We start from the raw sequence: 26795 nt of genomic DNA on the forward strand, positions 1-26795 counted from the left end.
TCAACTATCTCAAACTTGACAGTCGGTCTGCAGGATTATTCTTGAACTTAGGTGCCCCTCGACCCGCCGATGGGAGCTGCAACTGTTTTCACAGCTGATACACTTCCTATTCTATCAGGTCAGTCACTTACAACTCCCTTCTCAACATTTACGCTCTGACGAAGCCGGAAGTATGCAGCTAACCACTGCGCAACACCTGTACGCCGTAAAAACAACAACAAAGCCCTCTGTCGCTCTCTTAAGGTTTGTTCTTTGCACAAAAATAAAGTGGTTTAAAACCTAAGCAGCCAATAGGAGGAGTCTTGTGCTGTTTTGTTACACAAAGAGGGACTCTTCCTTACAGACGTAAAAAACTTTATTTTTAAAAAAAAATGAATAGGCTTCGGGGGGGAGAGATGAGTGTTCTCCCACCCTCTCATCTCAAAAACGGTCTGCTTGTGCACCAATGGAGAGGAGGGAGAGACATGAGGAGGAGGAGGTGGTGGAGGAGGCAAGGAGGGAGGGGGGTATTCAACAGTCCTACTACAACCATATTTTCTGTCCCGTTTATCCGCCATTTGGGCCAGCTCGCTCGCACTGTAAACTAACTTCTTGCATGTGGCCGTATAGGTTGAACTGGATTTCCGCGCTGCTGCTGTTGTTGTTGTTGTTGTCCACGCGGGCGCTGCTCCTCTTTGTGGATGGTGCGTGATAATATCATCTGGAGAGACCGAGGCCGACATTTTACCCCGGTCCGGAGGAGCCTTAACTCCGAGGGGACATCCGAGGACAAGCGAGAAGGTAAAGCCTGTCTCACAGTTTTCTGTTGGCATAATCAATTCGCGTTTCAGACAAGTGGATGCGCTGACAAGTTATTGACCAACACTATTAATATGAAGGGAAAAATATGAAAGATTTTATTATAAAAATGGCTACTTTCACACGGATTTACACACTGTAGCGTGTATGGCACAGAACTGTACACTGGAATATTTTTAATGCAACGTTTCCCAGAAAATGCGCTTCAAAACTGTCGGCTATATAACACTTATTTGTCGCATATTTAACAAACTAAACATAAGCGCATTTGTACTTATTTCTCCATTTTGCATACATTTGTCATATCTCTGCGCGTTTGTAGGACGATTATAAAAACGCTTCCAGTGTTATTTTTCTTGCCATCTTTATAGTATTTGTTTTATATATAGCCACAACTTAAACTGACTTGAACTTGTCTGGGCCTGTATCACCACCAACAGGCAGCAGCACCTGCAGGTGGACAAACAGCAGCCAAACTTGCTCTGTGATTTGTTCAACGTGCAACTTTATTATTTAGTCAAAGTGCCAAACATAGAGGAAAAGCAGACTTTTTTTTCCTGGCTGGACTTGTTCAACATGCAACGTTTCCACATGCTCAGAAATCGGCCGTATTAGGAATTAATAATGGACATCCGGTGGCACTGCCAGCTGCGCCCCATTTTTATTGTTGTCTTGCGCTGAAAGGATCCCTGTTGTCTCGGCGTGATAGTCCACGCGACGCGCTGTGGCTGCTTTTGGTATGTAGCCTATTTATCCTTCATATTTAAAAAATAGAAATGCACTTAGTGTGAATGTGCAGTGTGGGAAAAGAGAGGAGGGTCTGGATGTGGAAGTGCGGCTCATCGGTTCGCCGTGCCATGCGGGACACGCTGCTGGCTGCCACCATGGCACCTTCTCGTCCGTGCTCCGGCTCGATGTGTGCTGCTGTTGTTCTATCCAGCTGTGCGGACACACGCCGCCGTCATGCATCAATGGTTCTGTTGCGCTGATCGGTTCAGTTACAGATACAACGTGTTTTTTTTTTTTTATTCGGAGGAGAGCAGGACGCGCTTCGGATGAACTAGAAGCGAAGCGAGGTGAGGAGAGGGGCGGCGGACGGGGCCACTTTGGCTCTCCATCGTTGTACGGGAAACCGAGCTCCAAGGACATGGGGAGGGGAGGCAAGGGGCGCATCCAGGTCGTTAAGGTTGTTTCATCATTTCTCCCCCCCCTAATTAGCCACGAGTACGTGGTCTTTTATGACACTTTGAAATAAGCTCGTGATATTTTGTTTCGTGCTTTATCCGTCGTCCAGGTTTTTGGAGCATTATTTGGCAAATTGGCCTCCCAGACAGACCGACAGCCAGAGCGCCTCTCCTCCCCTCGCTCCCCCGTCTTGTCCCCGCTTTTTTTTTCTCTTACTCTCATCGCCATCGCAGCCTCTCCATACGGACTCCGACCTCGTTTACTTTTTTCTCGACCACGTTCTCCTCTCTCTCTGTGCGTAACCTCAATCCATGCGTTATGATGTCCTCTTACTGGAGCTGGTCGTGTTTTTTTTTTTTTGTTCTAAAGAGGCCTCCAGCTGCTCAAGGTTCATTGTCTGGTCAGAGTGCTCATGCTCTAAATTTGCCTCATGGTCAAGTGTCAGATTGACTTTCCTCCACATGGTCTTGATGGGTGGAGTTGTGCTTACACTTCACCAAGTCTTTCTGTATAGTTTGTTTTTAGTTTACAATGTGCATTTTAAAATCACGTTTTCAAAAACGTGTGATACTATATGCAAGACAAACAGCTTTGCATGTTAAAATGCACAGAATACTGACACTTAATGTCCTTTATATACATTGTAACCCTTTATGGTGGAGCAACGCTGTTAAAAGGATTCTGTGACAACAGATGAATACTTTTTTGCCTTATCTAAAAGTAAACTTTATATAACTGTTGTTTGGATAAAAACTACTAGTTAAAGACTAACTTCTAAAGCAGCTATAGGATATGATTTATTATACACATTTAATACACATTTAAAAAGGTTATGTGCAGGATTCATTTATCTATTCCTGACAATTTGGTGTCAGTTTGACCTCTCATCATGCTTCAGCTCTTCATGTCTTTTGACGGCTATCTGACATGAACCTGCTCTACTTGTCTTCTTCTTTTATCCCGCTCTACACTTCTTTACTTCTTACTTCTTTCTTTACTTCCGATGAGAGAGGAAGATGTGGCTCCGCACTTACTCACATGCCAAAAAAACGTTTTTGTTCACAATGTTTTGACCTGATGTTTTCATCAGGTGATCTGAAGAAGATCACACCTTTTGAGTAAGTGTGCGGCCATATACTGAATCTTCTTTTCTTTGGTGTTTTTAGTATTGACCTGCACCTTCTTTGAGGGCATACTCCAACTAGCACCTTTTTCTCGTTTGCTGCCGATGGCCATGAAGGGAACTCTAAGCAATACCACATTATTTTTCCAATAAAATGCATTATTTCATTTAAACCAGCAATTCCATCATTGTATCCCATAGTCAGGATGACTAAACATTGCCATATCAAATTGTTAGTATTTTGTCCCATCTCCACTTCGGGGGCTGCTAGCTGAGTTTATGCTAATCTGGCTAAATTTGCTTCTGTGATAATTTAAGATCCAGAAATCTTATGCTTCGAATCCTTGCAAAGAAAGAGCGAGGACAATGTGACCGCAAACGTTTTCAAAAACACCGATGATAATACATTCTACTTTTAAAACAAGACTCAACACTGGAGTTTGGTTCAGCTCTTGTCGTCCAATCTACTTCTTAAAAAGTCGAAAAACTGATTTGACTCAACATATCAGAGGTAATGAATGACAATGTCTTGTTAATCACAGCACTTAGAATTTGAAGCAATGTTTTGGAAAAGAACATTATGGCATAGTGAGTTTCATTAGATTACAGCACACTGTGTTAGGTAACAAGCTGTTGCAAGCATATGGAGTCATTATGATTAGCATATTCAGTGCCCACACAATGCATTAATAAAACATTAATATAAAACAAGTCTCATGGATAAATATGGCAGAAAAGAACCAAAATGGTTTTAAGCTTGAGAAGACATTGACTTCTGTGTATTTGTCAATAACCAATATAAGGCTCTTCTATCGTGCACAAACTGTGTGACATAATCCCGCCACACTGTGAATGTAAACATGCATGTTTGTGCTGTCAGTATGTATTTGGTGAAGTTTTACATAAGCCGCAGTTGTGTTGGCATCCCACTCGGCTCTTGTCGTCTTGTTGACAAAAGACTGAATGGATCTGGGCTGAATGTTAAGCTGCTGGTTCGAGCCGGTTATTGACCTACAGTGGTTTGAATTGAGATGAAGCAATTTCTCTCCGGTTTCCTCTCTCTCTTTCTCTGAACTCTGTCTGTCAGGAGTGTGTTTATGAGCACAGAGACCTTCGGACCAAGCCTATATTGAACTAACACACAATAAATGATTGTGGGATTGTTATTGTACAGAGGCAGGTCCGGCTCTTATATCAGACAGAGTACAAACAAATATAAATAAGAATCCATTCTGTGTATTGTGTGTGTGTGTGTGTGTGTGTTGGGGGGGGGAGTTCTACTGTGCAAATTTACCGTGTAAAAGCAGCAAATACTTTAGCGTACCTCGGAGAGTACTGCAGTCAGATAGAGGAGATGAAAGGAAAATGGTGGAGAATGAACACGTTAGCATGCGTTCACCTTTTTGTGGCGCTAACAGCCTCTCTGACGTTTTAGTTATACAAGTTGAATGATCTGTTTGTAAAAAATATTATTCCAAGAAAAGAGAGGACACGTTCATAATTTGCATTTGGAAAAGTTGAGCTGTTTATACAAGTGAGCTGCTGATATAGTCTTAATACTTGCGTAAACTTACAGTGTTTCTTATCTCGGTGCTTCTGCTGTTAGCACATGTGCTGAAACATTATGATAAAGACCTGTATCCTTTGTCTGCTGGTGGAATTATTATCCATTCCATGAGTTTGTTATCTCTACTTCAAAACTCTGTATGTGTCTGATAAGTGTTTGTGTACACAGCGTGTTGGTAGCTGGCTCGCTCTGTGTGCCAAATACCAGTTTTCCATGTGGCATGCCAAGGCAGTGTCATAACCGCCCAGCCAATCCTCATTTCCTCATTCTTGTGTGCCTGAGGTCAGTCCACAGTGAGAGTATTATGGCAGTGTTCTCCAATCCTTGAACCCGAGTCGGCGTGAGCTGTTCTTTTATCCTGGTTTTCCACAGGTAGCTAACAGTAGGTCTGCATTGTTCCTGCTCTGTGTGGTGTGGTGTGTGTGTGTGTTTGGTGTTGCTCGCTGTTTCATCATGTCCCCGCCTGAAAGGAGCTCGTCTGTCTGAATCGGCGGCTTGCACTATGGCCTCCTCCTCCTCTAATGGAGAGTTTTGGTTACACAAACATTAGACTAGCAAGCTAGCTCGGCAGGCGGAAAACTTGTTCTCATTGGCTGGGTTTATCCGTAATGGGTGGAGTCCAAGAAGCAGATGTTTGGTGAGTCAATTAGGTTAGAGGATTTGGATAATAATGTCCTGTATTTGTCTTTCACTTAGGATGCTCTTTAAAAAGAGAAACGCCAACATGGAATAAGACATCAAAGGTCGTATATGTAACTGTCCTGTCCTGTGTGCCATAGAACGTGTTCTTTTAACCATGACCACAAACACAGGAGTTTGTTTTCACTCAGTCCCAGACGCACTGTACTGCTGCATTAAACACTCCCTAGAGCGCATGGCTCCTTTTTCTTTTCTTTTTTCGAGAGAGACTAGGCTTACATCTTCAGTGAGACTTAACGCTGCCTTCGCATGGATTCAGGCAGACTGTAGCTGGCCGACTGGATGAGAGCAAGATGGGGAAATTAGGTCAGGCAAAGATGCTAATATTTTTCAGCTCTGGCATAGTTTGCATGACCTAAATGTACAATTTCACAGAAACGATGTTAGCTCAACTTATCATCATCATCATCATCATGACGCATTTTATTTATAACACACTTTCCCTTTGAAGCCAATCTCCAAGTGTTAAAGATTAAATTAGGATAAAAAAAAAACAAGAATGTAAAAGTAAACAAATAAAAGCAGGTCGAGTTGAAAATAGTGTTTCATAGTTCCTTTTGTTCTAATGATTATGGGGATATATCTTGGAAAGCCAAGATGGCCATGGTTAATAGTTATTAGGTCAGTAGAAATGACCTGTAATGGTAATGATAGGCAGAACTGACATTCACATTTAAAACTTTTGCTGTTTTTTTGTCTATGTTTAATCTTTTATTTTGAAAAGTAGCTCCCCGACACTAAAGAAAAAAACCCAAAACAATACCATTCTATCTTTAAGGTTTTAGGTTTTAAACAAATTCAAATGAACTGGCATTTTGTACGTGTGCATGAGTGCTACTACAACCTGAAGCCGTTTTTGTTTGTTTGTTTGGAGCTGATTGGTTATGGTCTCACATTGGTGCAGTGACTTACATGCGGGTAATCAGTGCCACCTTTTTCACAGTATCTTCAACTCATGGCAGTACTGGTTTTGTGTTGCACCGATTCATATTTGAGAAATTCCCTGTGGTTTCACTGTGTTTTGTACAGTAATGTAGTTACTGCTGTCAGCCTTCAAGACCGCAGTGTTTCATCTGCCCTTCTCATGGAGCTTGACCTTAAACTTTAACATGATACGTACGGCTGATGAATACTCAAATTAAACTCAGGTCAGTTTGATTCAAAGTCCTCATCTGCTTTTATTCTCCTTCATTTTCCAGACATGCTCTTTTTACAGTTGTGTTTTATTCATTAACAAACTAACAGCAAAGATCTTCGATGCAGCCTGTGACGGAGGCATATACACCATGTATGGTACCTATACATGAACCTGTACCATGTATGCTACAGAACTGAAAGGACAAAAGACAGTTGCTTAAATCCTCATAATTCCTACAAATGTTCCATGAATCCCATGCTCCCCCACACAGGTCAAATTCAGCCTCGATCTGCTGCATTAAAGCGTGTGCGTATGCTATTTTTAATGCTGATTGTTGTCTTTCTTGGGAAATGATTTGTCCTACATTTCTGGCAGCTGAAGCAGCTTGTTTTTCATGTTGAATAGCAGTAAATAGATTTATTTATAGCAAAAACTAGCCAGCAAATGTATAAAAATGAAAGTCTTTTTTGGCTTTAAAAAAAAAGATAAAAAAGAACTCTGATCTCATCAATATTTGACTTCACTGACAGATTAGAAGGAAATGCACACTTCAGTAAACAAACTCTAACAGTAGTGAATGTTACCTTTGTGTGTTTATTCTGAACATAGAGACACATTTCAATCTTGTGTTTTATAAGCTGCTTCTGACCTGATGCAATTCTTAGAATACTTCTGAGAAGCAGAAGCAGTTTTTGGCCACAGCTTTCTTTGAGTGTGCAGGCCCTTTTTCCACGACCTGCTGCTCTTCGTTATCATGCAGTACGCTATCAGCATGCGGTCACTTCCTTGAGCTTGCATACATGAAGCCTGTCCTGCCATTACTTTTGCCTTGACTCAGTCCTTTTTTTTTTTTTATCCTGATCAATTAATTTCTAAAAGTTTTTTTCTAATCCACGTTTGCTAGGTTGTTCTTCAAGATGATATCAATGAATGGCATCATTTTACAGTGTAGTTATTGGTCGGCCTATGACCTTGGTCTCCTCTACTCCGGCGATCGCTTCCATCTTTTTTTTTTGCAAAGTATCCACATGAAGCTCTCTGTACTGTGAAGCAGAGATTTTATGTGTGTGCTTCAGTTCTTTGGTTTTCGATGTATCGCCCCTGGTCCTTTCTCACGCTCCTCTTGACCTATACAGGTGTGCACAAATGTCTCTTTTTGATGTCAGCAGGGCACCATGTCTTGACAGCAAGCAGGGCTCTCTTTCTGTGGCTGGCAGGAAAAGTCTGGGTAAATTCAGGGTTTAAAGATTTGAACGTTTGTGTGCACACGTCTAGCTCCGCCTGAAAACACAACCTTGGTGCGGAGATTTCTCTGCTCTAATATTTTGTGTTTTCTTGCTTTACAATTAACGTGGCATGTTGTGAATCTGAATTTTTTTCTCCCTTCAGGCTGGGAGGCTGAGAGCTTCAGGGCTGCGACATGTGAACAGAGCTCCACCGCTTCACGCTGTCATCTCTCAACCTTCGGTAAATTAAACCCTCCTCTTATTCTCCTGTCTCCTCTTTGTTTCATTACTGTATATTAAGTTTAGAACTTTATTTTTTTAATTTATTTTTTACAGAACTCACTTGAGCTGACGTTGTGACCGTAACCTGCCACCCCACTGCCTCGGGCATGCCTCAGGTAGAGTAGGAATGCCGCAGAGTTTTTTAAAATTTAAAAAAAAAAATGTATCATCCTCCATCACCTGTGAATGATGCTCCTCAATGTTTGCCTCTCACACTTTATCTTTGTGTGTGTGTGTGTGTGTGTGTGTTTCCTCCCTCGCAGCCGGGTATGAATGGCATGGAGCCTGTGTTTGGAGAGGCCTACGGGGGACACAGGGGTCTGCTGAGCCCCTACCCCCTGGCCATGTCGCCACAAGGGGGCAGGACAGAGTACGACCAGGTGAGACGACAGACTCAATCATCGTCACAAGTCACAGAGCTCATTTTCCCTGGTCTCCAAATCGAATCAAACTGTTTATTTTTACAAAGCTTTGCCTGCATTTTAAGATGATTCACTTTTTCCTAATACCGTGCCTTGAACTCTGACCTCTTGCTCACATTAGACATCCATTGCTTTCAATTTCAAACTTCCACTGCAGATAATTGTAAGCAGAATAGGGAGGCATGACCTGTGTAGTCCAATATTTAGGTGGACAATTTCAGCATTATGTATTCTGTCATACATTTGGAAATATTTTTAATTCCATACAGTACATACCTGTCATCAGTCAAGCTATACTTAAGACTTTCAAAGTCTCTGAAGTCTTCGACTCCCATGACTTGTTATTCTAACCCTTAAACACGCTGCACTTTCATTTCTACAAGCTCTTCTACTGAATACAATCGGCTCAGAGAAGGGCTGCCAGGACCAAAACCCAAGCAATATCTGTTTCAATACCATGGCAGCAAAAATAAACACGTGAACAGTTGTTGTACAAAAAATATCAACATATGGTTGATGGACTCGAGCTTGTATAGTTCTTTTTCTAGTCTCCTTAGTACTCAAAGCACTTTCACACTTCAGCTCACACCTAACCATTCACACGATGATGGCAGAGGTTGTTATTTAAAGTAACTAATCCCATTCAAACGCATGCATACGCCGCCGACAAAGCAGCGGGAAAAAAAACCCAAACCGCCTCAGCCATCCCTATACTGTTGTAAAAGTTAAAAAAAAGAAAGTAAAAAAAGCGGGCACTGGTTTTAGCTCAGTTAAATAAAAAAAAAGGCCCCTCAAGAAAAGGGTTAGGGTTAGGGCTGATAAAACACAGCGACGAGATGACTTCATTGTCTTTCTCCTCTTGTCTCTGTCTGCATGCAGTAGATGCAAACGTAACTCGTGTGTCTGTATGAGATGCAAAGAGGAGTGACTTAACGTCTGTATTTGCTGACATGTGATTTTTGATCAGTCTGTTTTTGCTCGACAAGATCCACAGGTCTGACAGAGCGTCAGCATGCAGGATAAGGCTGGACTGCATACAGATGAAATCTCCCCAGTTCGTTCGAGTGTCACTGCTGGAAAACAATTTAAAAGTGACATCATCTAATTCTTCACGTTGTTCATAAGCAGCACCTTCAGTCTTTACTTCCACTCGCAGTCGCTTGACCCCCCCCCGCTGCTCTTTGTCTTTTGTTTTGATTCTGTACTATCACAAAGCAGGTGATCATGTGTTGGCTTTCCTGACTTTTTCCTTTTTTTAATTTTTTTTACAACTGAACTGATTCATGTTTTTCCATAAATGTTGACTTTGTATGCAGGACTCAGTCTTCCTGTTATGACTGAAGAGAGACGCTCAAAAGGTTCTCTGAAAGGAGATTGCAGGTTTCTGTGGAGATAACTAATCACACTTCAAATCATGCTTATTCTGAAATCTATTTGCTTACCTGTGAAAGTGATTTTCCTGCAGTTTTTATCTGGTTTAAACAAAAATCCTAAAGCTAACAGGCTGCAGGGAAGGATGAGTTTCATTTATCTTTAACCTCTGTAATATTAGCAGTTCTTGCTGACATGTGATGCAGAAGTGTACAGTATATCTCTGCTCTCTTATAGAGTGTACTCCTCATGCTGGGCTCCCCGGCATCACCACGGAAACGGCCCTTTGAGTTGCTAAGCGACCTGGTGGATGATGGCGGCTTTGGTGAGGACCTGCACCCGGAGCGCTGGGACGTGTCCGCGCTGGACGAGATGGCTCGCTACACCAAGCTGGGCCTCGGGATGGGAGGGGAGCTGCTGGCCTGCTCCGAGGAGGCAGTCCTGATTGGCCGCTGGGGGAGGAGCGGGGAGGAGCAGCAGCTCCAGCGGGAGCAGGAAGAGGAAAGGAGGAAGAGGGACGGACACACCACACCCACTCCTGTGGACCAAGACGTCCAGGCTGTGAGGAGACAGGAGGCGGAGCGTATCTCTGTTTCCACAACAACAGAGAGGGATGTATGCGTCGCAGGAAGTGGAAGACAGGACGAGAGGTTGTCAAAGGAGCGTACGGTGGAGGTGTATCAGGTGGAGCAACAGGAGGAAGAGGAGGTGGCATTGGCGTCAGCTGCAGGTTTGTCTCTGGAGCACTGCAGCGAGGAGCACAACTACTCCCTCAGCAAGGGAGAGGAGCTCGGGGCCGGACGCACCTCGCCGACAGAGGAGACCGTGCAAGCGGCGGAGACGCAGCAGGAGGTGCAGGGAAAAGAAGAGTGCCAGGCTAAGACCGAGCAGGATCTTGAGGAAGAAGAGGAGCAGGAGGAAGAAGAAGAGGACGAAGAGGCGGAGGAGGAGGAGGACGATGAGGATGAAGGAGAGGAAACTGCAGTGGAAGCGGAGCTCTCCAGTTCCTCGGAGACTGAATGTGGTGAGTTCAGTTAGATTTGTCTGTTTGAGTGTGTTTGAAGTGTAAATCCATGACAAGAGATTGACTGTGTGAAATGTCAGCGTGAGTTGGAAGCTTTTAATGTTATCAAATACTCTCTGTAACCTGTTTGACAAAGAGCGTGTTTTCATACTTGAAAGTTGACAGAGACAACTTTTGAGCAGCTTCATAAACAACTCAAACGTTCAGCTTCGGCATGCAGCGTTCAGCTGTTGGCTTCTTTAACTACTCTTTTTTTTTTTTTTTTTTGGCCCGGCTCACTTTCAAGCAGAAATGGCAGATGGCATTATGTTTTCTTTCTTTCTTTATTTTTTTGCTGTTTGCCACATTTTTTTTTTTTGAATGAAAACCAGGAATCTCTCATCAATCCTCATGTGACCAAACACACCTTTCATTATAACGCTCATGTTTCATTTACAAATAATGTAGTTACCAGATCACTTAAACATGCAACCTTTCTCCTCGCTGATTAAATGTCAGAAGAATTATCTTTTCACCTTTTATTTTACCACATTATTTTTAATGCAGTATCTCAAGAACACATCGGTGGAATAAATTCCGAGTTGGCTCAGATTTGAACACAAGGAGAACCTGAGTCACTGCAACCTCCAACCACCACATTTTTGTCGACACATTTTTTTTTTTTTTGTAACACCTGGAGGAAATTTGACAACATCTGGTCCAAATCTTTATTTCATCATTTCGCCAGAAAATGTAGCCATCTGTGAAACGTGTGGACAATCTTTCCTTGTATCGCACCTCACGTACCTTTTTGCTTAATTAGACATGAACAGTTTCAACCAACACTGTGAGTATAGTTTCCAAAAAAAAGAAAACACAACTTAATTGACGAAAGTTTTATTGTTTGGACCAACTCGTAATGAGTAGTCTTCACATAATTCAGTATCTGTAAAATGCTCCTCTGCCTTTGTTTGAGGAAACAAGTGTTACGATACAAATGGATTTTTAGACCGCTTCAAAGACAAAGACTGTTGCGTTAAGCTGATGCCTTGTTACCAAAGACCTTTTCTCTGGGCTCCTGGTCTTTGTTTTTGTCTGTTGTTGATGTTCTCGTGAGAAGGATCTACCGACGATCACATATAAAGATAGACCTATTGTGCCTGAGCCTCTCCCTTCTTGTCCTGCCATTTTTGTTTTCATGTTTGATCCTATTTTAAGAGGATAAGATTTCTCGTTCCCGTTTGTGTGCTAAACCTTAAAGACATCGAAACAAGTTTACGTCTTCACCTTCGCCGCACTCTCACGTTCCAGATTTACAAATGATCCATATTTAAAGTTAAAAGGGGGACAGTGGGGATTCTAGTGTCTGTTGGGGCCCTCGGCGGATATTCACAGGGGGCCCCTCCAACCAGCATTCATGATCATTATGTCGTAAATGATCTGACATCAACATGTGAACTTTAAAAAAAGTTTGTGCAGACGGTATACATTAGCACTATTTTTAAAGCATCAATGTAAAACCCTTAATTCTCCTCCGTCCACTTTCATTGACAAACAGGTTTTCACAGCAACAAGTATGAGTGCTGTAATATCGGGCCACTTCAGGGGGAATCCTACTGTCAATGAAGCCCCCCCCCCCCAATTTGCAGATTTTGAGCCGCTGCTATGGTTTTAAACTTTTAAACTATCAGACCTTGGGGGGGGATTCACTCTCTACATTTTTATTGCAGTTGGAAACACTTTTTAAGTTGGCGAATTATAGTAAAATGCCTTTTTTTTTTCTTCTTCAAACCACCACAGACTGGAAGCTTTGTTTGACCTGCTGAACGAATCCTGACTTTATAACCTCGAAGTCTTCGTCCTTAATCCTCTCTCTGCTTCAGCGACTCAATAGAAATCCATCCAAATCTCTGGACGTGTCCCTTTTTGAAGTGTACTTCTGAGATGTTCTGGTGGAAACAGGGAAACGACTGGTGTGACGGCATGCTGTGGTTGGATGCATTTCTTTTTGATGTTTTCATCAGAACATGAATGTTGAATGTAAGTCGGCTCGGACCATCACATTAGTGCTTACATACGTGGAATATATGTATGTATGTATGTATGATAGATATCTTACATGTAAACAGACTTCATCAGCCCGGCTCGTTCTGCCTCTGATCATCTCCGGTAGATAAACAAATCTCCGACGTCTTGTTGCAAGGTAACAAAGAGATTGCTGGCTCGCTCTAAAAGACCGGACTGGGTCACATTTCAACAGTCGGAAGACATCGACGTCTCTCCCTGTTGTTGTAGCTATTGTTGTGTGTGTCTCCGTGGACGAGCCATTACATGAAGCACACTCCAATCGAAGAGAACGTGTTTGTCGGTTGAACAATTGAAAAAGAGCCACGGAGCAAAAGATGAAGTCGAGGGGAGGGCGCAGACAATGGCGTTTTCTGCTGTGTGTGTGTGTGTGTGTGTGTGTGTGTGTGTGTAACAAGGGCAGCCTTAGTAGAGGACTTTCATGGTTATTAACTCTAAGTCCAATTAAATCCCCCTTCTATTTTCCACATTGGCATCGAATGTTTTTGTACTTCAGCCCTGGTAAATTTTGCAGAACCGTCCCAGTCTCTGCTCCTGCAGCGGGAAGCCTTCCACGTTGTATTATTTATGATGCCATAATTCACGCCTTCTGCACGGCTGAGGCTAATCTTGGGTGACAGGTTCGTCTCTGGTGTAGGTGTCTGTTTGTGAAGCAGCATACATGCGTGCAGTTTTAAGAAGACGGTGGTTTTGTCACATGGACGTAAAGGTTTTGTTTGCGGATTGAGGTTCACAGCCGGGTTTTACATCTGCAAACGTAAACATTAATACCTGTCAGTTATGATTACGTTCCATCCATTGTATTATCATGCAGGGCTTTTATCATTTATTTAGTACATTTATGTGTGGTTGTCAGTGTTGTCCACCTGCTTAATGGTTGTTGAGAGTTAAACCCCGGAAATATTAATATAATGACCTGGATTGAACATTTGGATCATTGCCATGCTGACTCTGTTGTAGGCTCAAAGCTCGAGGGATTCTGATGCAACAAAGGCATCGGCATCAGGTTAAATTTCATTTTTTTTATTCTGCCATGCTGAGAAACATTTTGGAAGAACAGTAGACACGAGAAACCAAAGGATTTTTTTTTTTCTAACTCGAACTTCTCATTTCAGAGAGGTCAAATCCGGCAATGTTTGCAATTTTGCAACAAAGGAGATATATAAAAACACTGCCTCACCTCGAGAAATCCCTCTATTACTTTCTCAGGGTAACAAAAACAGTTTTTTGTTTTTTTTAACCTTTCGAATAGAGACGAGCTCTGTCATCTCAAGAAAAAATACGTTCTTAATTTGTTGTCTGAGGACAATATGACTAAAAGAATCTCTCCATTCATGTCAGTTTGGCTTCCGTTCAAAGAAATGGTTGCAGATGAAACTCAATGTTGCGCCAGAGTGAGAAGCTGTATTCTGTGTGAGCAAGAACGTTACGAAACGTGTTCTCATCACAGGTCAGTCAGAGTTGAAAAGGCACTCTTTGACGGCCCAGCGGCTCGCCCCCTTCTCTGCGCAGTGATTTGTGTTTATGTTCAGTGCGGTTTACATTGAAGCGGAAACAGACGATAAGATCAGACATGATAAGAGAAACAGAGCAGAAGGGAAATGGTTGTTTTTAAACTGCTGACAGTGAACACTTTCTGTGGTCGTCTTTCACCAGAGTGATGTATCTGCTGTGGGCCCACATCAGACAGAAATATCTCGTTATTTAATAGATCAGCCTGGAGCTTAAAGAAGACATTCATGGGGAAGGAATTCTGATCATTTCATGTTTTTCATCCTCGGTTCTTTTTCGCAACATTTTTGATGCTGCGTTTCTTACTTGCTTATTTATTTTAGGTTTTTTTTTTTTTTGGCTCCTCTTTGAAATCATTGTGCAGATCACTGGTTCTCAAGGCTCACCACCATCTCCTTCCTGAATAAAAGGGGACCCAAATTTTCTGATCTTTTCAACCAATTTGATTTATTTAATACAAACTTGTGCCATTTTTGCTGTTTCGAGCTTCAATCAAAAGTTTCTGGGGTTTTTTTCTACCTTGCAAAACGATGCAGAACATCTGACAGAAGCAATCAACTGGAAAACAATAAACATGTTTTTTTTTTTTTTAAACTATTTGACAGCAGCTTTTTTTGCTAGTGACCCACTGAAAACAGATCGACGACGCACCAGTCGAGAATCCCAGCTCGATCGTATATTTAAGGTTTGTAAGGCTTATTGTGCCTGATACTCACCCCAAGACGAGTCCTTTAATTTAAGTGTCTGCAAATATCACGACTCAATATTCTTTTCACAGATGACAGAGATGCTCAATTCTAACTGCGAGTGCATTAAATATTTAAAAATCTATAACGCATTGGTGTTTGCTTATTGAATTGTGCTGCAATGCATTTGGAAAACGTGTCTGTGTCTAAGGTGTTTCCTTTATGTATTTTTATTTATTTCAAATAAGCTCTTGTTATGAGTTTGACCCTGTCGATGTCTTGTGGGGAAAATCTCTGTACTATTACAAAGTTTCCTCCAGTGATTTTCTTTCTGTGCAGCCTTTTTCCTGAGTGACTCCAATGAACTGTCATCCCCTTTCTTAAACGTGTCACATAAACAAATCTCTAAAGCATTTTTGTTGTAATGTAGCAGCATTGCTTGACGCAGCGTTTTTTTTTTATCAGCAATTTTCTCATCGTAAGAATCGAGGCCAGTCCTCTGAAATCGTGAAAAGAAAGCTTCCAATTTCTTGACACAAAAAGCACCGTCTTTACTTTACTGCCATATCCAACTAAAGAATCTGTTCCATGTGCGTGGATTTGTTTTACTTACAGAGGTGGAGGCCGAGCCGGTGAGGCAGCCAGGCGAGCGCCCGTCAAAGCGTCGATGTTTCTGGGAGTACAGACGCGCTCGAGAGTCGGCCACGAAGAAGAAACTGGGCGGAGACGTCCACTGGTCTCTGTCCTGGAGCTCGAGTACTCTGCCCAGCACCCTGTACCGCAGAGAGGGTGAGAGGACCACTCGTCACTATCTTAGTGACATAATAGGACTGTGTTGTTTACGGTTGTAATGAAAATGTAATCGTCGTTAAAAGTGTAAAGATGTGCTGCTTGGAAGACTTACAAGCATCAGAAGTCGTTCAAAAAACGATTCACCGAAGCTGAAGTGTCCCATTTTATTTTCTGTCACGACACGCATCGGGAGCCTCCGGCATGCGCCCTGCATACAACTTTCATGTCCAAATCAGTATTGTTCATTATCTTTCATGATTAGTGAATCTTACGTCAGACACAAGTGTAGGTTTACAACTTGTGCTCTTAAAACAAAAAATCAAGCAGAGAACAAAACAACACACAGCTGCTTCCTCATAAAGGTTCACACTGTGAAACTGATGGTTTTGTATGTAATAAACATTTTGCATGTCATTGTTTCAGCGTTTCATCAAATAGAAGGACGTCTCTTCCATCTATATACAAACTGTTATTGATGGCAAATCGTGGCTTATGTTTGGGAACTTGGCAAGAATTTCAAAGAGGAGTTGTGCTATTTTTAAAGCCAGGCATTTTTTTTTTTTAAATGTTTTGGCTTCTATATGACTGATGGGTTCAAAAGTTTAGGAAACGGTCCAGCAGATCACGTTAGCCAGTTTACTTTAACAAGCTATAACGGCTGCAATGTTTGCAAAATGCAAACAGTGCATTCACACAGCTTTCTTTGTTTTTAGGATGTTTTTGACTCACTTAAAAGCCCTGCTACAGAGACAGAAATAGTTCTGTGTTAAGACTGCATGTTTTTTTGTTTGTTTTTGTTTTGAACCAGAGGCAGCCTATATATCACTCCTCTTTAAATACATCAGACTCCGCTGACAGACACGGTAACTCAACCTGACAGAACAAGGATGCGCTCGCTCTCTCAGGGCTCTCGGTGTGTGTGTCTGAACGCTGTGTGACTTTGCTGTTTTAAATGATAACTTCAGCTTCACGGCTTTTGCTCAGCACGCAACAGCGCAACAAAGCGAGACGATCAATACTTTGAGAAACTGAATCGTCTCCCTGTTTGCACCTGTCCGTTCACTCAGTTCTCAAACGCTGCTCGCCGTTCGCTAAAGACTCTGAACAGGGATCAAGCTGCAGCGACGTTTATTCCCCCCCCCCCACCGGGACGGTCAAGGATGAATCAGTCTGCTGATCACATGTTGTGTTCTGGTGTGATCCAAACAGATCACCGATCAACTGTGATCTGTTGCACCACTTTTCCTGACTGTAGAATTGAGCCTGTCTGTGGTGTAAAAGCACTCGATACTAGCAGTTCTAATCCTTTTGTTCCTTTTATTAAAACAACAAGGTCCAGGTTTAGAAATACTCACAGGCCTCTTTTAAACAAAGCTGATTGGTTCAAACAGTGTTTCTCTGCACAGTTAAACTGTTACATTTACAAACAGCACTGATGGGACTATTTGGTGTTGAACCAATTGAACCAAAGTGGTGTAAAAGGACTTTAATTTATTTTATTTTTTTTCTGTCTGTTGTCCTTATCCAAGGCAAGAAAGGACGCCGCAAAGCTCGAAAGACGGACGCCAGCGACTTGACGCCGAACCCTCAGAAGCTTCACAACATCGGTGAGCAGCTTCAGAAGCTCAACGCTGCCATCGACGGCATGGGTCCAGTTAACGACCTGCCTGCTATGGCCCGAGCTCGATCCCGTAAGGAGAAGAACAAGCTGGCCTCCAGGTACCCGACTCCACTTTACTGTCCTCCGACGTCTTCCTCAAGAAGTCAGCGCCTCCGAGACCTCCTTTATCGATTGCAAGAGTGGGGGCGTTTTTCTTTGCAGTGCATGTTAAGTGTTTGTCGAATAAAAATCCTGCAGGGTTCTGTGGGTTTGAATGTTCACTCTTTAACCTCGTTTAGATCGCTTTACAAACACTGTATGTGATGCTTTTAAAAGTTGACCTTCTAGAAATGTGTTTCTGGAGGTTACAGAGAGGCTCAAATACATCTTGAATTTTAAAGCATGTGTAAGTAAGAGAAAATGCTTTTGAATCCAGTGTCTCACGTTTTTCTCCAACAGCGTTCGGAAGCATTTGATTTCAACTCTTCCTCTCAGAGGAACACTGTGTACACTTCTGAAGATGACCTTTCAAATCCCAGCCTTGGAGAAACCTGCCACAATAAGCTTTTATCTCATTTAAATTTACATCCAAAGCCGTCCAAAAGATATCCCTGAAGATGAAATGCACAACGCAGATGATTCTTAAGATGTCGGTCACGAGCGTGTTTTAGGGTTTATTGCTTCTTTCTTTAATTAGTTTAAGGGGTGGGTAAGCTGCAAAAAATGGAGGATAAACGAGAGGAAACTTAAAAGGAGAGGAGATGGATGGAGCAGGAAGAAAGGCTGAATAGGAGGAAATCAGGGCAGGATTGAGGAGGCTGACGAGGAGTTAGACGAGGAGGGTCAAACAGAGTTGATCCGTGCAAGAGGGAGAAACATTTTGAGGAAAGGACGTTATTACATTCAATGCAAAGAGGAGGCGGGGGGGGGCTTTGTATATCTTATCTTTCCAAGTGTATGAAACATGACCCGAACGTCAGACAGACATTTTAGAGGGAGGAGGTTATTAAACGGAAGTAAAGCAGGGTGTACTTTTCCTCATCGTGTAATGTGACTGAGTTCATGGTTTAATTTCATATGCAGGAATCTCATCTGCAAAGAGTCGCATCTTTTTGTTTGGTCACAGTCGCGGCTGCCTGAGAAGAGGTCACAGTTAGCAGTGGGATTACCTTAAACGCCTTCTTTCTCAACTTGTGAAAAAAAACAAGGACGTTCAGGCGATGTGGAGGAAAAGGATTTGGCTGAATACTCTGACAGGAAACCGTTGTGGAAAGATCTCCTGACCAAGTGACTAGACTATTTTTTTTATACTGAGAGTTATGAGTAGAAGGATATTAGTGTATTGTCTGTGTGCTGTATAAAAAATAAATTTTTAGCCAAACATTAAAATGAAATGCAGAAGAAAATCTTCTGATTTAATCAGCCACCAATAGAGGTGGGAAAAATTGATTCATGCAAAAGAGATTTTTATTTTCTAAGACTTCCAAAAATCTATGTTTTGGCTAATCAGTCCCTCCCTGCTAAGTGCTAAGGCTCGCTCTGTAACTCGATAGGATGCCAAATGGCGCAGCAAGTAATTCAGCCAGTCTCAAAGATGATTGGAGTAGATCCTCAAGTATTTAACAATTTAAAAATAGACTTTGATTTAAAATACTTTGAATTGAGACACCCAAAGATTTCCAGCCCGAGCCAGCAGTCAAACTAAACATTGTTTTTAACAAAGCATCTAAAGCAAAAATGACGATGAGAAATCAAGCTGTTTTTTGGTCTCTCCACATCACATTAAAGCCATCTCAAACAGCGACTGTGAGATATATATATATATATATATATATATGTGTGTGTGTGCGTGGTCCCTTGGTGGACTTGAAGGACTCAATAATGTTGGCGATATTTCTGCCTCTTCGTGCATTAAACATAACAATAAAAAATCTTTAGGACTCGTGTAAATTAGCAGTTAACTTGTGCGCTGGAACCTTTTTTCAGAAACTGCCACACAGACACTCACACATCAGTTCCATCAGTGCCAGGGTCGAATAAGTGCACTGTGCTTGAGCATGGTACAGAGCACTCACACTATTCAAAGATGCTTAAGCACAGTACATTTTGCCCAGTAAGAGTCCTAAAGATCAGGTAATTACTTTAAAATCTACACATTCTCTCAAGAGGCTGAAATATAAAGACCTAACTTTGGACATTTTTTTATGTCTGATTACCAACAACCAATTTGACAAAGATGTTGAAATATTTCTATCAGCTTTGACATATTATCTAAATGTTTAATAGTTGTATAAAATGTATCAGGAATGCTTCAGGAAAGAGGTTCAGTATGGTTTACAGTCAATCATAAGAGTTGGCACTTGGATTGGATGTTGGATCGTTCTCTTTAGAGTTGAAAGTACAAATAGACGAAGCATCACCAACCATTCAGTGTCAGTGATTTCCCCACCTGTTGGTCTGAAGTCTAAATGTTTGACTTTTTTCACCCTTTCAACTGAATGAATTCAGGCGTCTGTCAGTGACCTCCCAGCTGAGGCTTTAAATAGCCTCTCTAATGATGTCCCTGTGCAACATGACAGTGACACTGCTGTGCTCATTCTGACTCATTCTTTCCCTGAAGACACATTTAGCTCTCAGCATGTGATATGTTGTTGGGTTTGATATAAACGATAGGTAGAGAGACACCTGTGAAAATCCTAAAGACGACAACAGCAGCCATTTTCAAAGCCCCATCCTTGATTGGTGAATACGTTTATCTCTCCGTCCTGGAGGCCATTGTTGGTTCTCTCATTCAGCACGACAATTAAATCACTGCTTGGTGGAGGTGATTCATCACAATAAACATCACGGCTCCTTTTAGGGCTATTTTTGGTTCTGCCTCGAGAGCCGGCCCCTTTTTTCTTGAACCTCCACATTGATTTTGGGAAAGAAGGTGGAACATAAAACATGATATTGTTGATTGGTTGGTAAATCCTTCCTAAACCAGCAAGGGCTGTGTGCAAATATATGAAATAATACAATAATACTGAGAGGCAACTTTTTAACATGCAGAAAACGAAGAAGACTATTCTGTCAAACGCTGCTCGTCTGCAGGTGTGTTGTTTCTTAAAGTTTCCTTCAGCTGACTCACAGCCGCAAGAAAAGAGAAATTCTCTGCCGGCTAAAGAGAAGACTACCCATGAGATGCATTAATACTTAACATGCATTGATTGATTGATTCCCTGCTGTGGGTTTTTTTTTTTCAAACTCCAAAACACTGAAACACAAGCAGCTGTTTCTCTGCAGAGTCACGGCGTGAAACGGTTACTGAAGAAGGAGATAGATGACGGCAGCCTTCCAGAAAGACGTCGTCCACTCCTCTTTCTCCAGCCTCTCTCAGTGTGAAGCTGCAGAAACAGGAATAGGATCAGCTAGAGAGGAGGAATACGAGAAGAGAGTTTCCTCTTACGAATGAGAGTGACGGCGCTTTCTCCATCTCTGTTTCAGGGCCTGCAGGCTGAAGAAGAAGGCCCAGCATGAAGCCAACAAGATCAAGCTGTGGGGGCTCAACCAGGAATACGGTCAGTACTGCACAAGTCTGAGTCCTGTTTGGATACTGATCGTGCAAAACATGATAAACAGCATCAAAACAAAGGAACCTAGTTGATGTGCGTACGGTCAAGGCTATATAATGTCATCCTAAAATGTACATAATGCTTAATATTCAACATAATCTGGTGTTTCAGCTGATAAACCACGTAAACCACATTTATTTAAATATTTAAAACATCAATCAGCAAGTGTTTTTTTTTTTTTTTTTTGTAGATGCATCAGCGACCCAAACTGCTGTTTTAATGTGTTCTCTTGCAATGGAAATCAAATTGATGTTCTATTTGAGTGATTGTGTTTTTCGTACACTCAGAACCATCGTTAACCCTAAACTCCCTTCAGAAACGAATCGCGTCTTTCCTACTATGGTTCTTATTTCCGGTGCAGAAGAGGAAGTATAAATGAAGCCAAAACATAACTGAGAAAGCATATTTTCAGCATGATTTTAAAGATGCTCTGTTGAAGAACGCTGAATATCAAAAGATTGCAAGGAACACAGAAGTCTGAGAAGGGTGACTTCACCTCGTTCCAGATAATCAACACCTTTTTCTCTGCCAAACCTGTCAGCTCGGTCTGTCCTCCTCCTCCTCCTCTTTTATTCAAACAGCAACCAATTTCCTTTTGAACTGCTTTTTTTTTTTTTTTTCATCCCATTTTTCAACATTCCAGTCATTCTTCTGCCCAGCCCAGTATTTCAGTGTGACGGCTTAAGTTGTGGCTCCGGCAAAAAAAAAAGAAAAGGAAGAAAAAAAAGTGTCCCACTGACGGGAAGCCAAAACACATGGCGCTAAACCGCACACATTAACTGAGCTTCCTCTCTCTCTCCTCGGACTCTTTCTTCTCTCTTTTTTTCATCCCACCCATTCATTGCTCTCTCTCTCTCTCTCTCTCTCTCTCTCTCTCTCTCTCTCTCTCTCTCTCTCTCTCTCTTTGTCCATGACTGTAATTTGCAGCTTCTAAAAAAGGCTTTAAATTCGAAGCGGCTGATTGAACAGGGAGTTTCAGGCATGTAGGAGTTTGGTGCCAGGCCAGTGCTGTGAATCCTACTGACTGCAGCTTCACTGGACAACAACTTCAGACTATCTTTATAACTGATTCTGTTGGGTCACACATCTTTCATCCCAACACAAATCTAACTAAAAAAATGTCAAATGTGATTATTATTATTATTATTATTATATCTACTCTTCTACTGTTTTGGGATAAAGAGTCAAGCTTACTTTTTCCCCCCCCCCCACAGATAACCTGTTGGGAGCTCTGCTGCGGATCAAGGAGGTAATCCGACGGCGGGTGGAGAGCAGCGAGGAGGAGGACATGGACGACCGAGGGATGACCCAACGCCTGGAAGACATCCTCCGAGAATCCAGCGGTGAGAAACACAGACACTCCAAATCTTATAGAATATGTATTTATCACCATCTGCATCATTACTGCTTCCATCTGTTAAAACCTGGTTTAGGAGCTTCATGTTAATTATTCTCCAATACTGAGCAGCTTGATATTCTTTTTTTCTTACAATAAAGGTTATTGGTATAAGTGTCTTCCTTGCATGTACATTTTAGTTTATTCCATTTCAAAAATATAAGCAATTCTGAGGCTGTAGATTCTCAAGAGGTCTTTCACTCTTTTGCAACATAGTGTGTCCTCGCCTGCTGATACAGATATGTCTCTCTTAATCTTCCTTCAATCACATGCTCACATATATTTTCATGACTATGCAGGACCTTTAGTCGCTGGGCGGACCAAAGACTTTGTGCAGAGGATTCTGGCAGCCAGCGCGGGGGGTCAGAACCAGCAAACCAGCAAAGACCCCCCGCAGGGAGGCGACGAGGTGGCGGGCTAAACCCACCCAAGAATCTCCCTGCTCCTTCTCCTACTTTGTCATCCGCGCCTTCCCCTCCTCACCTGCACCGCCAACGCAATCTGACTGACCAAGTTTCTCTCCACTTTCACGCGCGGGAGCAGGAACAGGTGGAGATGTTGGGGAAAGGAAGAAGAGGGGCAGAGAGAGGAGGACAAAGTAGCCTAAACAACATGGGAGTAAAGTACCGCCCTGCTCCTCCTCCTCCTCCTGCTGGCCCTTCAAACAGCAGCCGATCTTCACCGCTCTGATTCTGCAGGCTGCAGCAAAACCACCAACCCCACCAGGCCAGAGCTGCTGCTGCTGCTGCTGCTGCTGACGTCTATGTATTCTGTGTGCTGTCTATGAATGTGTGTGTGTGTGTTGGACATGTAACATACTGTATGAGTGTGTATAGTATTCTTCTCTCCCTCTGTGTGCTGTATTCGTATCCCAGTGTGCCTATGAATAGACATTGCACTGTTTTGTAGTTGGTCGTAGTTGCCGGCAGGGGACCTGTAGTGAGGCGAGGACGAGGGGGCATATGAGGATAAAGGAAGTGTTAAAATAAGGAAGTGGGAGGAGCCCAGGCCTGGAAGACAAAGACACAGTTATATGTATGTATGTACGTGTGTGTGTGTGTGTGTGTGTGTGTGTGTGTGTGTGTGTGTGTGTGTGTGTGTGTACACTTGGCCGGGCTCCTATAGAAGCACTGCATACCATTCTGATTACATCGCCATCTGAAATGTCAGTGAGTGTTGTGACATTCAACTATTGACGGAGTCCTGACTCCTGATGCCAGACCAGCTGTTGATGGAAACAACAGCCTGTTTGTTGTGGAAAAAGTCCCCGGAGCTTTAATACACTCCCCCTTGCTCTGCCCCCTTCCCTGAACGTTTTTTCTACTCCCCTTCAAAATATAAAGTTAAAAACGAAAGAGAAAACTGCACCTTAACCAAACTGACCAAAGATAAAGAGACACTGCTGAACCACTCGGACACCAAGACCTCTTAACTCTCACTCGCTTCAAATGCTGCCAACCATTAACAAGTCATTTTGTTTTGAGGGAAAAGTGACTGAATATTTTATTTTTGTTTTTACCTGCTTGCGTCTTTAAAACATGACGTCAGCAGAATTCCCCTCACATTAATGCACTACTGTCCCGAGAGGCCTGAGAGTGGTGTGACAGACATGAAGTGACTGACTCGGTCGGTCTTCTAGAGCTGCAGCCTGGTGCTCCTTTTCAGCTTCTTTTTAGTGGCTTTATTCTTACCCACAAAAAAAAAAAAAAAAAAAAGGGATGTGTCCTCAATGCCTTCCAAGAACCCTCTCCTCAACCCCCCCTGACCTGATTATGTAGCGCACCTTTCTGAATTGCAATGACAAAAAAAAAAAAAGAAGAGAGAAAAAACATCTTATGCGTTTAGGAAGCAAATAAGTTTGTATTTTTAAAGTGATTTTGTTGTTTTAGGCGATGCCAGAGCTCACACAGTGAGCGTCAGTTGTGAGAGTTTGATCTGCCTTTGTTCTTGTGGTCTTTGCCGAAGCTGTAGACCAATCTGTCCATGGTCTCTAAATAATGGACATTAAAACAAGTCAAGGACCCTTTGAATTGCACTGTGGTAAAAAAAAAAGAAAGAAGAAGAAGCTAAGAAGAATCTTCAGTGAGCTTCATATCCTCTTAAAGAGAAAAGAAAGACTCTTGGCACCTTCGTGTAGAGACAGATATTATTTGAGAGACTTGTTGTGCCCACCTGGTGGTCTCAGTTAGTCTCAGTTTGGTGCTACTGGTTGTTGAGAAAATAAAAAAGCAATGCAAACCTGAGCGGAGGCATCAGGCAGTAACTGCTGACTGGGTTTTGGCCTATGAGCACGTACTTTTGTAATAGGCAGTTTGTTTGCATAATGACGCCTTTCTGAAGTGCCTGGAGCTTAAAGCCACAGGGACCTGTGTTATTATGCCTGATCTTGAACCCTATTACAAGTTAAAATGTAACCCATGACTACTGCTCCAAGATTAGCCTCACTTGACTTAACTTAAAAAAAACCCTGCAGGCCTGTGTTAGGTTCTTACACAATCTAAGCCAAAAAAGTCAACCAAAATGTTTTCCTTCATATTAAAACCTAAACATGGAAACAGTAGCTAACACCAGTTTCTGTGAACATCATCTCTGGGAATTATAGAAGTAGAGGAGCAGCTGTTAGCTAAGCAATCCCCCTTTTTTTTGTTTTTCAACCTTGACAAGCTCCCGTCTGGGCTGCGTTCCAAAGCTGCTGCTCTTAAACATGCTGCTCCCCTCCTATGGAAACTCCATTTCCTGTTTCAAGCAGGAGAGGATCAGTTCAACTTAAACTCTTCACCTACTCAAGGTCTCATTCATGGTCGTTTTTAAAGCTGTGGACACAACTGTTGTATGGTGTCATGCTCCTGTATACGTTTCTGTTTCCTTCCGATTCTGGGAAATGTTGCCCATGGTAGTGTGACCACTGAACTGTAATGTAAACACACAAAAAAAGAGCAGGAGTTCAGCCTGAAAGGTTTCATCTCGGTGTCCAGCTGCTGGTGAGCAGAGCTTTTATGCTCTGATGCCAAAGAGAGGTAGTCTGTGGCTTTACGAGAAAAGATGCCTGATGCAGCTGCGAAAAGTCTCTGATGTCCCTGAGGCTTTTTAAACAACAACACAGAAATCGTTTGATGATTCAGAAAATCAAGGGTGACCCCCAAGATAAGTTATTTGGGGCCAGTAGAAGAAACTCACTTCGCACTCTTGCTGCTGAGGAGAAGTGATTGATTCCTCCCTCCCTCTGCCCACTTTCTGTCGAGGCTTGGCAAAGGCAGCAACGCTGCTATAGCAGAGTCACAGGATCTCCTGCTGGCAGCTGCTTCCTTCTCATGCCCTCAGACAACAATAAAGACAAAGAGAGGGAGCAGCTTAAAACAAATATACATCCCACTGAACTTTAAAACGATGTGCAACAAGAGATGCATAATATTAGTCAATTAGTCCGCTATTAACATTTTTGCCCATATGATAAGCCGATAAAATCAACTTCTATTCAAACTACAACTATAGGAGCAAGTGGATATTCCAAAAATCAAATGCTATTCATTTTATATTTCTGACACAGAAAGTGGTAATACTCGGATCAAAATGCAACCGGAAATCAATATGGGATGCTTAACACATAGACTGTACACAAGAAGTTGTCAAAGCCACCTGATCGCTGTTTATAAGACTTGAAGGTAAAATATGTAACTTTCAGAGTAAATGTCCCGTCGACATTTGCACTTTAACAACAGACGAAAACAAAAAAGTTTTTAGGCCGTCCCTCAGACGGTGCGCTAAGGGTCAGAGGATTGTTAGAACTGTGGGTTTCAGATTTGGACTGACGCCATAGTGACCATATTTGGATAAAAAAGTGAGGAGCAAATGTTTGCAAAAGTAGAGTTTTTAAGAATGTAACAAGCATGATGACGAGCAGTGTCAATCAGCTACTCGGAGTACCTTGAATTGTAACTTACTTGAATGCCAGGGGACTCGGGAGAGTTTCTCAGTGCAACAGATGCACGACAATGTCTGTTTGATTCTAAAAGGGAATACATTTAAAATAATGCAGTAAAAAAAGACAACACCAATAAATTCAAACCATGAACTCATTCTAAGACAGTGACAGCCAATTGCGAAGAATGATTATTTTTTTTTTTTCTTGTATGTTATGTACAGTCGGAACCCTTTTTGCAACCTGTGATGTCTCCCCCTATTGGCTGGAAGAAAAAATGCAGCTGTAATACAGTTCTGGACTCAACTTTGAAAACCTACTTCTACTTCTTCTGTGCAGTCTATGCTTAAACATATACTTTACATTTGAGTAGAAAA

At 42.2% G+C, this 26795-nt stretch overlaps 1 protein-coding gene across 2 annotated transcripts; it reads left to right on the forward strand.

Annotated features, from left to right (window-relative positions):
• Nucleotides 1-76: 76 nt before the first annotated feature.
• Nucleotides 77-26795, forward strand: LOC306820515 (uncharacterized protein). Of its 2 annotated transcripts, none has more exons than XM_079338372.1 (10): nucleotides 77-118; nucleotides 7900-7977; nucleotides 8073-8134; nucleotides 8282-8398; nucleotides 10049-10835; nucleotides 15713-15886; nucleotides 17419-17608; nucleotides 20976-21049; nucleotides 22318-22446; nucleotides 22799-26795. In XM_079338372.1, exons 3-10 carry the CDS (start codon nucleotides 8126-8128, stop codon nucleotides 22918-22920), a joined length of 1602 nt encoding a protein of 533 aa, XP_079194498.1. In that variant the 5' UTR covers nucleotides 77-118; nucleotides 7900-7977; nucleotides 8073-8125; the 3' UTR covers nucleotides 22921-26795. The 2 variants fall into 2 exon arrangements, with proteins under 2 accessions (XP_079194498.1, XP_079194497.1); XM_079338371.1 differs by lacking the exon at nucleotides 77-118 and adding an exon at nucleotides 763-780.

This window comes from Symphodus melops, assembly GCF_947650265.1.
Source record: "Symphodus melops genome assembly, chromosome: 2".
In the NCBI taxonomy this organism is placed as follows: domain Eukaryota; kingdom Metazoa; phylum Chordata; class Actinopteri; order Labriformes; family Labridae; genus Symphodus; species Symphodus melops.